Source organism: Propithecus coquereli, unplaced genomic scaffold (genome assembly GCF_000956105.1).
Source record: "Propithecus coquereli isolate 6110/MARCELLA unplaced genomic scaffold, Pcoq_1.0 Scaffold390, whole genome shotgun sequence".
Taxonomy (NCBI): Eukaryota; Metazoa; Chordata; class Mammalia; order Primates; family Indriidae; genus Propithecus; species Propithecus coquereli.
The window spans coordinates 237,136-249,937 of NW_012149619.1; the positions used below are offsets into that span (position 1 = coordinate 237,136).

The following is a 12,802-nucleotide window of genomic DNA, read 5'->3' on the forward strand; positions in this document are numbered from 1 at the left end:
TTCACAGCCAAGATACGAGGAGGTCTTTGGGCTCCAGCAGCTGCCAGTGTAGGCAGTGAAGGCCACTAATAGAGGGCAGTGGGCACTAGTGGAAATGCCACCCAAACCCACGTCTCTGGTTTGTAAATGCAGTCTTCCGAGAAATTCTCCCCTGTCCTACATGCCCAAACCCGTCGCCTCCCATGATTCTTGTCCTCAAGGGACCTCTCGCCCTCCTCTCCTAGGCCACAGCAGCCAAGTAAAGAGCATTTTTATCCCGTGATTTGGACCCCAGGAACCTATGATTATGATTTCAAATATATTTACTAAAAAAATACTAACATTATATAGAAAATATATTCTATAAACATTTTCATTGTTCTGAGTAGACCCCATTAAGCCAATTTCACTCCATATTCAGTGTTCTATCAAATACAAACTAAATTTTTCAGTATTTATTTTTGTACTTTACCAAATTATTTTCATTGGAATAAACTCTCTTCCTTCTGAATTCCGTAGTAAAAATGCAATTTATCAATCAGTTTTTGTACATAACAAGTTTTACCAAGCTTACTTTTCCCACTGTGAATGTTGCGTTGTGCTTTATTTCCCAGTCTGACTTTTCTGGGTCAATTTTTTCCAGATGTAAATTTTGGCAAGACTACTTTATTCCTCCATCAGATTTTAGTTATTTGTAAAATTTACAAGGTGCGATTTAGGTGACTATGATTTCAGTTTGGGGGTTGATTATTTCTATCAAGTCTTATTTTCTCTGACTCAGTCTTTATAGTCTTTAGTGTTTCTAATTAGATGTGATTTTTAAAAAAAAAAATCTGTAACATATTGCTGTGTGGTTTTAGTTACTTTCAGTTTTATTTTTTTATTTCTAATATCTACAGACTCATTTTTCTCATTTATAAACTGGGAATGATCATAATAATATGCCCCTCTCACAGGGATACTATGAGGATTATGTGGGCTGATGTATACAAGCACTTAGCTCAGTGCCTAGCACAGAGCACGCACTTAATAAATTATTCAAGTTCAAATGCCTAGCACAAAAGGCCCTTCATGATCTGCCCTTCCCTCCCTCTCAACCTCTTTAGACACAACTCCCTTCTGACTCTCTCTGTTCCAGTGCCCTTTGTGTTATTTTATTACTCTCTGCCTTCATGCAGACCGATTCTTTCACCTAGAATTCTCTCCCACCTTCCTCCATCCCCCACCCCCACTCGAACCTCACTCCAGCTAAGTCCTGTTTTTCCTTCAAAATGCAACTCAATTCTCATTTCATGGACAAAGCCTTCTTGGTGCTCCTCTGCCTGACTTAATTACCCCCGTGCTCTGTTCTCTTTCTAGCCCATCTTGAGTCCTCAAAAGGCACATTAACAGTGCCTTTTCAGGGTCTGAAATCTAATAAGTGTCCACTAAAGGTTAGTCGAATAGTTGAATGGTTAGTTGAAAGGTTAGTTTGAGTGTACTCAAACATCCTTCCCTACCGAAAACGCTTCGTATTCCACCAAGCCCCTGCCTTCCTTTTTCCTGCTTTCCCAGTCACGTCCTGAGTGTGCTCCACATGGCTCCCAGGTGAAACTCATCGATTCTACACTCTTCAGATTGTTACCATGTCCCAAAAATAGCAGGAGAAAACAAGCCCACACACTTTTAAGCCTACACCCCATAAGAAAAAAAACAGGGAAATGTTCACACTCAACAATTCCCCTGTGTAAAACCTTTTGGTGGCTTCTCCTTATGCTTGTTATGAAATTCAAAGCTTCACCAGGGCTGGACAAGTCCTCCGTGCTCCAGCCTCTGCCCACACTGCCAGCCTTATTTTACATCACTTGGCCCCTTGAGCCCAACAGTTTGGCCACACAGGCTTCTCCAGTCCTCAGATGCGCCAAACTCCCTGCTACCTTGGGGTCTTTGCCCACGTTTTTTCCCGCTTCTTGAAACCCTGCCCCACTTCATACTCCCTTCAGCTGATGGCACTTACTCTTAAATGTGACTCAAGCTAGCTCAGGCCACTCTGTTATACAAGCTCATTGACATGACCAGACTAGCACTTACCAAAACTTCAAACGTAACGATTTAAGAAATTGGGGCAGGGAACAGTTCATGTCTGTCTCTTCGATTAAACTGCAAAAGCTGCAAGACAGCAGGGGATAGCTTTTGTCTTGTTCCTTGTAGCATCCACAGCACTTAAAATGCTTTTTTGTAGAATTGGACTAAATCCCCTTTCTTTCTGCCGAACTTTGCTGTTTTGTCAGAGAGGTAGCCGTACAGTAAGAAAAGATGGTATGTCTTGATACCAAGCTAATTGAACATCAGAGAACCTGGATCTCCCGGCCAGAACAAGGTGTTGTGGCCTTTGCATGTCTTTCCATCTGTCTACAAGCCTCAATTCCCCCACCTATTAACCTGCGATATAATACTCACCAAACTTATGAAAACTGTATTATTAAGATAACCAACATCAATGAAAGAGCTTTATAAATAGCTTTATAAATCGTGTAGCAAACAATCTCAAAGTCTGGAAGAATTGATGTAATCATTTTAGGAAATAATTTTTCACAGTATCAAGAGCCATAAAAATGTCCACACCCATGACCTACCTGTCTCTCTCCCAGAAATATCACCTGCAACAGGAGCCTCCACTCCTTTTATATCAGTCTACCCAGAATGTTCCCATGGATGGCACATTCCAAGATGGTGGGATAAAACCTATTTAGGCTGCGGATCACGTACAATCCCCGTTTCTTTGCCATTTAACAAGACACATCACAGTGAAGGAAGTCCGGGAGGATGCAGCATTTCACTTATTAACAAATTGGTTGGGAGTTCCACAACCCATCAAGACAAAGAGTATCCTGGCATTCAAGTTGAGAACTGCTATCTTTATGAAATAGCTCAAAGGAATGAGAAAATGCATGTAAATATAAGTTGGGCAGATAGGCAGTAATGATAGTAATAATATCAGCTCTTTCATAGCCATTCTCTCATCGCCCCCTCATGAAAAGCCTGTGAGGTAGACAGGAGGGATTTATACCTCTGGTCTCCAGGTGGAGCCATGACTTTATATCCATTCGAAATAAGTGGAGAGGCCACTGGGCATGATGTATAGAGGACTACTTGGTGGGGGGGGCGGCGGGCAGGGGGGTTGCATAGGACCTGAACCACTAACATCATCTGGCTGTGAATCGTTGGCCACATCACTTCAACTCCCTGAGTCTCCTTTTACTCAAACTGCTTCCAAAGTTGCTGAGTGGTTCAAATAGGGTACCGAACATGAATGCACTTTGAGATGTAAACACTGTACAAGGGTGAGGTGTCTTACAGCTTTCTGGCTCTGTTCCCAAGCCAGGACCAATCCAATGATAATGCTTCAGGTCCCAAAACTGGCCTTCCCTTTACCCACTCCTATTAGCAACACTCTAGGGTTTCTAGTCAGTCTTCATATTGGCAGTCCCAAGGCAAGGATAAAACACGGCCATAAAAAGGCAAAATAAATATTTATTGGAAATCGAAAAAAGGTTCTTTCAATTGCATTAAAATATTCTTTACTCTTTTTATGATTTCTTTCTTGAACATAGGGTTTCACACACACGCAACACTAAGAAGTATGTAATTTAGAATTTACAAGGATCAGGCACATTCAATGAGCGTGGGTGACAATTCTGTGTTTGGAACCAAGATCACAGTTTAAAAAAAAAACAAACATGTAAATCGATGCAGAAATCAAGTATGGTTTACAGGCCTGGATGACGGCCCATCTACCTGGGCCCCACCCAGAGCGGAAGGACACAGTTCACCAGGCCTTGAGGAAGGAAAGGAATGTCAATAATACTGAGCTCTCAGGTAGGAGCTGTCTAAGAGCTTAATGACTTCACAGTACGACCTCGAACACCTTCTCCCACATCCGAGGGAGGAAGGTATAAGCACCCTTTTTATTCCAAACACATAAATCACATAATGTCTAGAATAATGAATTCTCCCTGAGGAAAAGTTTAGCTAAAAGAGCATTTGCAGCCAAAGCCACTATCTGAGCATGAGAGATCTCATCCCTGGAAAACGCCTTCCCCTTAAATCACTGAAATGTAAAGCATGGAGTTTTAAGCTGTCCTGATACGCCCATGGATTTAGTGGGTGTGTGTGTGGGGGGGGTGGTTTTGCGCATATTTGCATGCACATTTGAATTTTAAACCCATCAGAGGGATCATAGGGACAATATTGGCTGCCAAGTGAGTCATCTGAGCAAAAAGTCCTACCCCCTGACATGTGCCAACCTCAGAGATAGACTCAAATTTACTGAAGAACTGTGTTTAAAAATAATGGTGCAGGGTGACATCTGTGGTCCAAGAATCAGGACACTCCAGCTTCAGCAGCTCTGCTATGACTTCCTGCATGACTTTCAACCAGCACACAGCCCTCTCAGAGCACTAGTCTCCAGGTGTAAAGTGAAGGAAGTGGTCCTATTCACTCCGATGCTTCTTGACTCGTTGCCTACCTTTGCCTTGGAGAACCTACCTAGGCTCAGACCTTCTGTGCCGAAAGCCTTTTGGGGATGCCACTGTCGGGAAGAATAACCAGGACAGAAAATGTTCTTGCCAACCACTTCCATCCAGATCCACAGAGAGCAGCTCTCCGTACTGTGTGAGAAGGCAAAGATCCCATCATTCATTTCTATTTTCCCAACCTCCAAGTTCTTGTCCAAGTGAAAAATGGGGAGCCATATGGCTCTATGCATTCACATCCACGTCAAAGAAATTCTGGAATTCCCAGCCTCATAGTACAGCATGTGACACCACGGATCCAAATGGCTGCCCCTCAAACCAGGACATCTGTTCAGGATAAATGCAAGTAGGTAACTCCATATAGGGAATGCTGAATTGTAGACTCTCCAGGCTAAAAGGGACCTTGAAGTTCATCCAAGTACCATCTTCAAGAACATCCTTCATAAGTGCTAAACCAGCTTTTACTTAAACATCTCCAATATATGGAGCAGCTGCTGAACTGAATTGAGCCAAAGTCTTTCTCAAGTTCTTTTACTCAATCTGCCCATCTGGAATACATCTGCTCCTTCTGCTCTCATAAGAGTCCCCCTCAGATCTTGCTCCAGAGACACATGCCTGGCCCCTTGCCCCTCAGAGCTTGGTCTGGCCACGATGGCTCAGAGCAGGCGTCAACTCCCTGGGTCGGCAGGAGCGCAGAGGCTGCTGCAGATTGCGAAGTCCTCCACGCTGCACCTTCTGCCCAGCCCACCTCTCCCCAGCCGGGCCCATCAGAGGCCAAGTCTCTGCCCCGACAGCCAGGCTGGAACACAGAGCACCCCAGAGTGGAGAGACTGGCCCAGAGAGAACTGCCAGGCCTGGACTCCTCCCTTTGCCTCAAGTCAGGTTAACTAGCCAATCGCCAAGTCTTCTGAAGGCCAAATTCCTAATTGTGCCATTCCAAATCAAAGTCCATGGTTACTATTTTTATAATTCTTCCTCAAAAATTCCCACATGAATCCTTTCACCAGATAATACAGGCAGAGTAGATTTTTCTGGTTGTGTAGGCCCCAGTCACCCGGAAAATTCCTTCAATCTCCAGTTTACCTTTGCCCCCAAACTTGACTCTGTGTCATTTCAGGGCGAGAGCATCAGAGGATGAGGATCTAAAAATAAGCCCCGAGTCTTGGCGAACGCTCCTCTCTCACAAGCTTCCTCCTCAGCTTCAAAATTCACAGTTAACAAAAATACTTCATGCCAAGGCATTGCCGGCACTTCGTTCAATGCCCCGCTGAGAAATACCGAGGTACGCTAGTAACCTCTGAGACTTACGGCCATATGGATAGAGCAGCTGCTATTTCTGCTTCAGCTGAAGCCGCACTCCCAGCTCAGAGGCGTGAACCATTGCGAGGCCAGGACGAGGACGAGAGCCAAGCCCTTTCACCCAGATCGCAGTGGCCCGGCAGGGCCTGCCTGGAGTGTCTCATGTGGACTTTTGTGTGTGTGAAGAAAAGCTTTTTGTTTGGCTCTGGCCACCCTGAGGCCAAGTACACAGCCAGCCCAAAAACCCAGAATCTATGTCTCAGCTTTTAAAATAACATTCTTCATCTGTAGTCATTTTCATTCTTAATTGAAATGTGTTTTCTATGTTGAAAATTAAAACCCTGTGTTCGTTACGCTACTAAACACATCTCTCAGTCTGAGACAGTTTGAGCCTTGGGGTGCCAAGGGCTCTCATTGCAAGGATGGTTTCCTGTTCCCTGCGGGTTCCAGAAGGGCATTTCCGTAGCTCCCTCCCCTCCTCCCCAAGGATATCAGCTTAGCTCAGTCCCCTGCACATTCTCGGATGGGATCAACAGTCTCCCACAAATTCAGGCAACCCAGTCACAGTAAGAGAGATGTCGGAATGTGCGGGCTGGGGTCGGGACTGGCAGGGAGATGTTGGCCCAAGGAAAGACTCCTCCCTGCTCCTCAGGCCCCTGCCCCTTCCCCACCACCCATCTCTCCCAGCCAAGCCACCCTGCAGTTGCTAAAACCAGAGGCTCCACCCAGGACCTCAGGAGACTCCCAGGCTCCAGACTGCTGGCCTTGGGTTTATAGAAACTCTTTGACGAATAACAAAATCCTAGGGTGTTTCCCACTCAGACAGACTGACGGCTGCCTCTCAGTTCAGACACCCACTCAGCATGAGGGTGCTTTCTGCTTCGAGGCTGGCAGAGCCAGGGTCCTTCACTCTGCAAAGCCCCTCAGCACAGAGTCCAGGACTCAGCCCACAGCACCAGACAGCCCATGCTCACACCAGCTCTGGCTTCTGCTTCTACACTGAAGTTTCCGGGAATTCATCTATTTCTTCAAATGCATTGAGAGTGGTTTTGCTATTGCTCCTGGAAGAATCTTGCATTTTGTTGAAATCTGCTTGAAAAAAAATCTATTTTAGAAATACATCACTCTACATTCTGTGTTTCCATGTCTTAGGGTACCACCTAATTTTCTAAAAGTTGTTCCAATTAGGGTTATAAAATGTCAGAACCAATTTCATTCAATCCTCCCATTTCATAGGTGGGGAAAGTCAGGGCCCTCAGAGTTGATTCACCCAAGGTCACAGAGTCTCAGACAGGAGCGGCCCCCATGCCACCCATGGCAACAGTACCTGTTCGTCTTACAGGCCCCGGATCTTCGTTAAGGAAGGCGACGTGCGTTTTCCATTCAGTCCACTTCACCTCGTTGATCCTGCAAGTGTGATCGTCGTTCTTACTACTTCACAATTGAAACCTCATTAAATGCAGACAGACACCACCACCTATGGGATGTCTGGTCTCTAGACAGCCCCCCTTCTGCCCCAGGGATCAGGAGTGGCCCTGCCCTGAGTGTTCACACCAGCACTGTTAGGGTTTGAAACCTGTCCAAATCTCCATTCCCCCAGGCCTCAGGGGATCAGTTCTCCTCCCAATGTATGGAACCCAGAGATCCTGGAAGTCGCTCAGATGGGCGTAAAGGCGCATCTTCAGACAGCAGCAGCTGCGCCTGACTGGTCAGAGAGAGCCCATGGGGAGGGAGGAAGGGAGGGACGGAGGGAAGGCCCAGGCTGAGAAGGGGTGAGGGTTAAACCTGTGGAAGTTTAGCTAGGGTTAAGCATGCACTAAGGGAACCTAGTTAGGGTTCACACCCCAATAAGAGCAGGCAGCATCTAAGGTGTTGGAATACAACTTAGGAGTTGTCGGTTTGACTTAAATTCACTTTCAGAGAACATCTCTAGAATGAGGGTGTCGAAACCAGAAATGTTTGTTAGGGTAACAATGGCAGTCACAAATACTGGTTTCCAGCGGGTGGGAATTTCAGTCAGAGAAGTAGGTTAAGGTACAGTTACACTCAAAAAAGTTGGTCTCTAGGGTCAGGCAGTTGGGTAGTGAGTAGGAAGAAGCAAACTTATCAGAAAAGGTGGCCATGGGACGTGCAAGGACTTTTTAAAAAATCAGAAAGCGTAAGCTATGTCAAAAGTAGCTGTCTCACTTCCCGTATGCCAGTGACAAAATGTGCCTCGCGTCCCCTGGTGTCGCATGAACCCACACAGGGTAGACAGCAGGACAGAGTGCCAGGTTGGCAAATCTTTTCTAAACCAGACACTGGACAGGCCACCAGCAGAGACGGTGGCTGTGGTGACAGCGAGCCAGCAGCGACGCTGTTTCTCTAACATCCCGTGGCTGACTCGTCGCTCTCCACCCGCCCCAAAGACCCCCACCCAGGGCCCTTCCCCTTTCCTTACCGCAAGCACAGTCGGAAATCTTCCTCGGCGACTTTACACAACTCCCCCATCCTGAACCTGCTCCTCAGCCATTCTGGTAACATCTTCTCAAACTCCAAGATTGTCCTGGCTCTCTGGGGACATAAAGGAGCCTAAGGAGTGTGCAGGCACATGCACAGCCAGACAGCCCCCTCCACCCCCACTGGGCGCTCAGCGCACAATCCTGAGGGTCCAGCTAGTCCGCAGAATCCAGAGACGAAAAAGCAGGAGGTTTGGGAAAGGTGTTCAAATTGGTCTACGCATGACATAAATACTATTTCTGAAGGCCAGGAGCTTCCTCACTGAGCGTGTTAGGATCCTGGAATCCCACAGTGGAGGGAAGTTGCAACGTCATGTAGTCCCACCCCCCACCCAGGCTTGGAATCCCAGCCATCATTTCTCCAATCTCTCCCGAGCAGTATCAATAATCCAATTAAGAAGGCCTTCATAGTTAGAAACTTCCGTGTGTCAAATCAAAGCTTTTCTCCCTGTGGTTCCCCCATGTACCTCGGTTCTGCCTTCTGGGGCCATAGAAGGGGAATGGTCCCTCTTTCACAGGTAGCTCTGCACCTTCTTCAACCCTAGTTCTGACAACCATTTCTTGTGAGACAGTCTCCAGTCCTCTCCCAAACCTGGTCACCAACTCTGGACCTATCCTATGGGTTGGTGTCCTCAGCATGTGAGGAGTATTCGAGCCAGAATGGAGTAGAGCAGACTGCCACCTCCATTGTCCTAGACCCTATACTCCTCTTAATGCAATCTAAGATCATACTTAGACATGCGCGTATCACACTGTTGACTCTGAGCAGAGCACCCCCATAAGCCTGAGTTTCTCTCAAACATGCTGTTGTTCAGCCACACTTCCTAGACCCTGTACTCAAAGATCCTAAACTAAAGGCTCCCTCAAACCTGGCCAATCATACGGGAGCTTATACAGATTCCCAGGCCCCCCAGACCATGTGCTCAACTGAGTCCCCATGGAGGCCTCCGCACCGGGGTCTCTGCCCAGGCTCACCTGTAGGCGCCAGATGCGCTCACTCTCCTTGGAGACGTTCTCCACCGTCTCTCCCATGAGGGCAATGAGCATGTTGAGGAGGAGGACAAAGGTGAGGATGACATAGGTGATGAGCAGGAACAGAAAGAGGATGGGGTACTTGGAGTTCTGCTGGATGTTCAGGTCGCCCAGGCCTATGGTGAGCTTGAAGAGTTCTAGCACCGCCTCACTGAAGCTGCCATAGGAGCTGCAGTCCTTTTTATCACTGGGACACTTCTCGATCAGCGAGGCCAGGGCTGGGAGGACATAACAGGGTGTTCCATTCAGCCTCTCTGCCTGGTTGGTTACCCGATAAGCTCAGTATGTTTGCGCATGCGCACATCCCCACCCTGCAGGCCTGCCGCCTCCTTCTCTCTGGCCACTGAAATCCCATCTCCAGCCTCACCAGGCTGGTTTCTCTGCCCCGACCTCCTGCAGAATGTCCTTCTCACCCAACAAAGCTCATACTCTTCTCTCCCTCTGCCCAGCATTGGCCCTTGGTCACTTGCAGCCTTGCAGAGTTGCTAATTCCAATCTATGTATGTGTTCCTGGCTCCTGACTTTGAGCTCCTGACTTCCTACAGCCTGGGTGGCTTCCCCAAGGCTGTAAGATCCCGAGTCTCCTCTTAATGCTCTGTTGTGAGTTCCCCAGGAGCAAGACCAGGGCTCACTCTTCTCCTCTTTCCAACATGCCACAGTAGTGGTTCACTACTGAATGGACGGATGGAGGATGGGTGGATGGATGGGCAAATGAATGAGTAAATGGACAGATGAATAAATAAGCAGGTGGAGGAGCAAATAAATAAGCAAATTTTGACCCAGAAAAGGTACCAGACAGATGGGAACAGCTGCCTAATTTCAAATGCCAATAATCACCGAAAAAAAAGGAAAAAAAAATCTCTTATGAGGGGAAAAACCCATATCTCTCTATGCAGAGATTAGAAATAAAGCCAGGTTGTGCTGTTCCCTCCATTTTAAATGGAGAGATTTTAAGAGGGGGCTCTCCCTTCCTGTCCCCAACAGACCAGAGGCTCTCACAGATACATCAGAAGCAAACTGTGGGAGCAACATGGCGTGAAAACCAAAGGAAGTTACCTCAGTGCATAACTTGGCTCCTACTTTGCAAAGACCATCAGTCAAATATCTGTGAACTTTAGTTTCCCCGTCTATAAAATGGGGCTGAAAACACCTGCAGAGCCTATCTCATGTGGCTGTGAGGGCCACATGAGACGATGGATGGGAAAGTGGGTGGCATGTCACACGGTGTGGATGGATAACAGTGACAGTCTGGTTTGATTCCTGGAGTTTCTAAGCCTCAGTTCTCTTGTGATCAGGGATGATGGTTCCCACTTGATCAAGTTAGTGGGAGAAGTGAAAAGATAATGCTTGGAAAATACCAAGCATGACAAGCGCCCCACTGGTAGCTGATGCAATTGTTGCTGAGGCTGCCATGCGCTTTGTCATTGTGACATCTGTCTAAAGTGCTTTACAAAGGTGGGAGCTACCATTATTTATAAATCAATTACCTACTCCAAATCCAAGTAAGAACACGATATATACAAACAAGAACTTCAGAACATCGTGCAAAATGACCTGGAAAGAAAGAAACGTGATTTCAGGTGTAAGGTTTGAGTATGTGCTCACCACACACCAATCTCCTTTCTTCCCACCCTCTCCCTGACCAACTCCTCAGGGTGCTCCATGGCTCAGGTCTGCACCCCACCTCCAGCCCCAGGCTCTTCTCCTCCCTCCACCTCCTGGAGCGCAGTCTCTCTGCTCCTGCTGATTCAGCCTGAACCTTTCTCCACAGGGTCTCCCTTCTGGACCCCTCACACTTCCTGGAGACCGGGGTGTGCTCATACCAGCTCACTCCATAGCTATTAAATTTTCATGAAGCTTGTGAGCTGGTTGTTAAACACAGTCATTATTAAGAACTAAATCAAACTTTCAGTTATAATATGAGTAAGTTCTGGAGATCTAATGTGCAGCATGAGGACAATAGTGAACAATACTGTACTGTATACTTGGAATTTGCTGAACATACAAACCTTAAATGTTCTCACTACACACAAAGAAATAGTAACTATGTGAGGTCATGGATGTGTTAACTAACCTGAAATGGGTAGTCATTTCACAATATATATGTACATCAAATCCTCACATTGTATACCTTAAATTTATGTAATAAATTTATACAATTTTACTTGTCAATTATACCTCCATAAAGCTGGAGGAGAAACAAATTATTATTTGTATTGCAAAAAAATTAAACCATATATACTTACTATTAAATAAATTATATTTAAAACAAAGATAATATTCAAAACTCATCACTTCCTAGTTATTTCACTACATTTTACAATTATCTGTGATTTTGAGGTTATTTACATCTGTGGGCTAGCCATATGGTGGAAATACTATGCAATGATATATGACAGTGCACTCCTCCCAACGCCATGTTCAGTGACATGATGTCGACAGCTGGAAATCAGCCATACAGAAGTACAGTAGTCCTCCCTTATCTGTGGGTAAACTTGCTGCAGCTTCAGTTTATGCATGGTCAATGGCAGTCTAGAAATACGATAACATAGTTTGAGAGAGAGAGAGCACATTCACATAACTTTTATTATAGCATGTTGTTATCATTGTTCTATTATTAATTATTTTTGTTAATCTCTTACTATGACTAATTTACAAATTAAACTTTATAAGTAGGTATGTATGTATAGGAAAAAACATAGTGTATCATATAGGGTTCCATACTACCCACAGTTTCACACCTCCACTAGGGGTCTTAGAACATATCCCCGGCCGGGCGCAGTGGCTCACGCCTGTAATCCTGGCACTCTGGGATGCCAAGGCGGGCGGATCGTTTGAGCTTGGGAGTTCAAGACCAGCCTGAGCAAGAGCGAGACCCCATCTCTACTAAAAACACAGAAAGACATTATCCAGACAACTAAAAATATATAGAAAAAAGCAGCCGGGCATGGTGGCGCATGCCTGTAGTCCCAGCTACTCGGGAGGCGGAGGCAGTAGGATCGCTTGAGCCCAGGAGTTTGAGGTTGCTGTGAGCTAGGCTGACGCCACAGCACTCTAGCCGGGGCAACAGAGTGAGACTCTGTCTCAAAAAAAAAAAGGATAAAAAGAAAAAAAGAACATATCCCCAAGACTAAGGAGGATCTACTGTATTTACACCATGGAAATTGGTAAATGGTACAAATCAGAGATTAATTGACTCACTGTTTTGTTGATGTCTAGATCTAGATTTAACATAGTGGTGGAGACAATGTCAGTCTATATTAAACTTAAAAATGTGCCTTGTCTGTAGCCTTTACATCATCAATAGCACACAAACATCAAAGGAATATTCTTCTAGTACTTGCAAACTATTATCCAATTCAGCAAAGAAGTTGCTCACATCATTGTTCACTACTGAATGGACGGATGGAGGATGCGTGGATGGATGGGCAAATGAATGAGTAAATGGACGGATGAATAAATAAGCAGGTGGAGGAGCAA

General features: G+C 45.9%; 1 protein-coding gene across 3 annotated transcripts in view; it reads right to left on the reverse strand.

Moving 5' to 3' along the window:
• Nucleotides 1–6,078: 6,078 nt before the first annotated feature.
• TRPV3 (transient receptor potential cation channel, subfamily V, member 3) overlaps nt 6,079–12,802 on the reverse strand; it is a 31,223-nt gene continuing 24,499 nt past the window's right edge. The window contains exons 14-18 of one of the 3 annotated variants that reach the window (XM_012652586.1): nt 10,810–10,876; nt 9,266–9,540; nt 8,233–8,345; nt 7,120–7,199; nt 6,079–6,881 (exon numbers count right to left, since the gene is read on the reverse strand). In XM_012652586.1, coding sequence (XP_012508040.1) covers nt 6,787–6,881; nt 7,120–7,199; nt 8,233–8,345; nt 9,266–9,540; nt 10,810–10,876 — 630 coding nt within the window. In that variant the 3' untranslated portion in view covers nt 6,079–6,786. Of the gene's footprint in view, nt 6,885–7,119; nt 7,200–8,232; nt 8,346–9,265; nt 9,541–10,809; nt 10,877–12,802 lie in introns of all 3 variants that reach the window. The other 2 variants (XM_012652585.1, XM_012652588.1) reach the window with 2 other exon arrangements.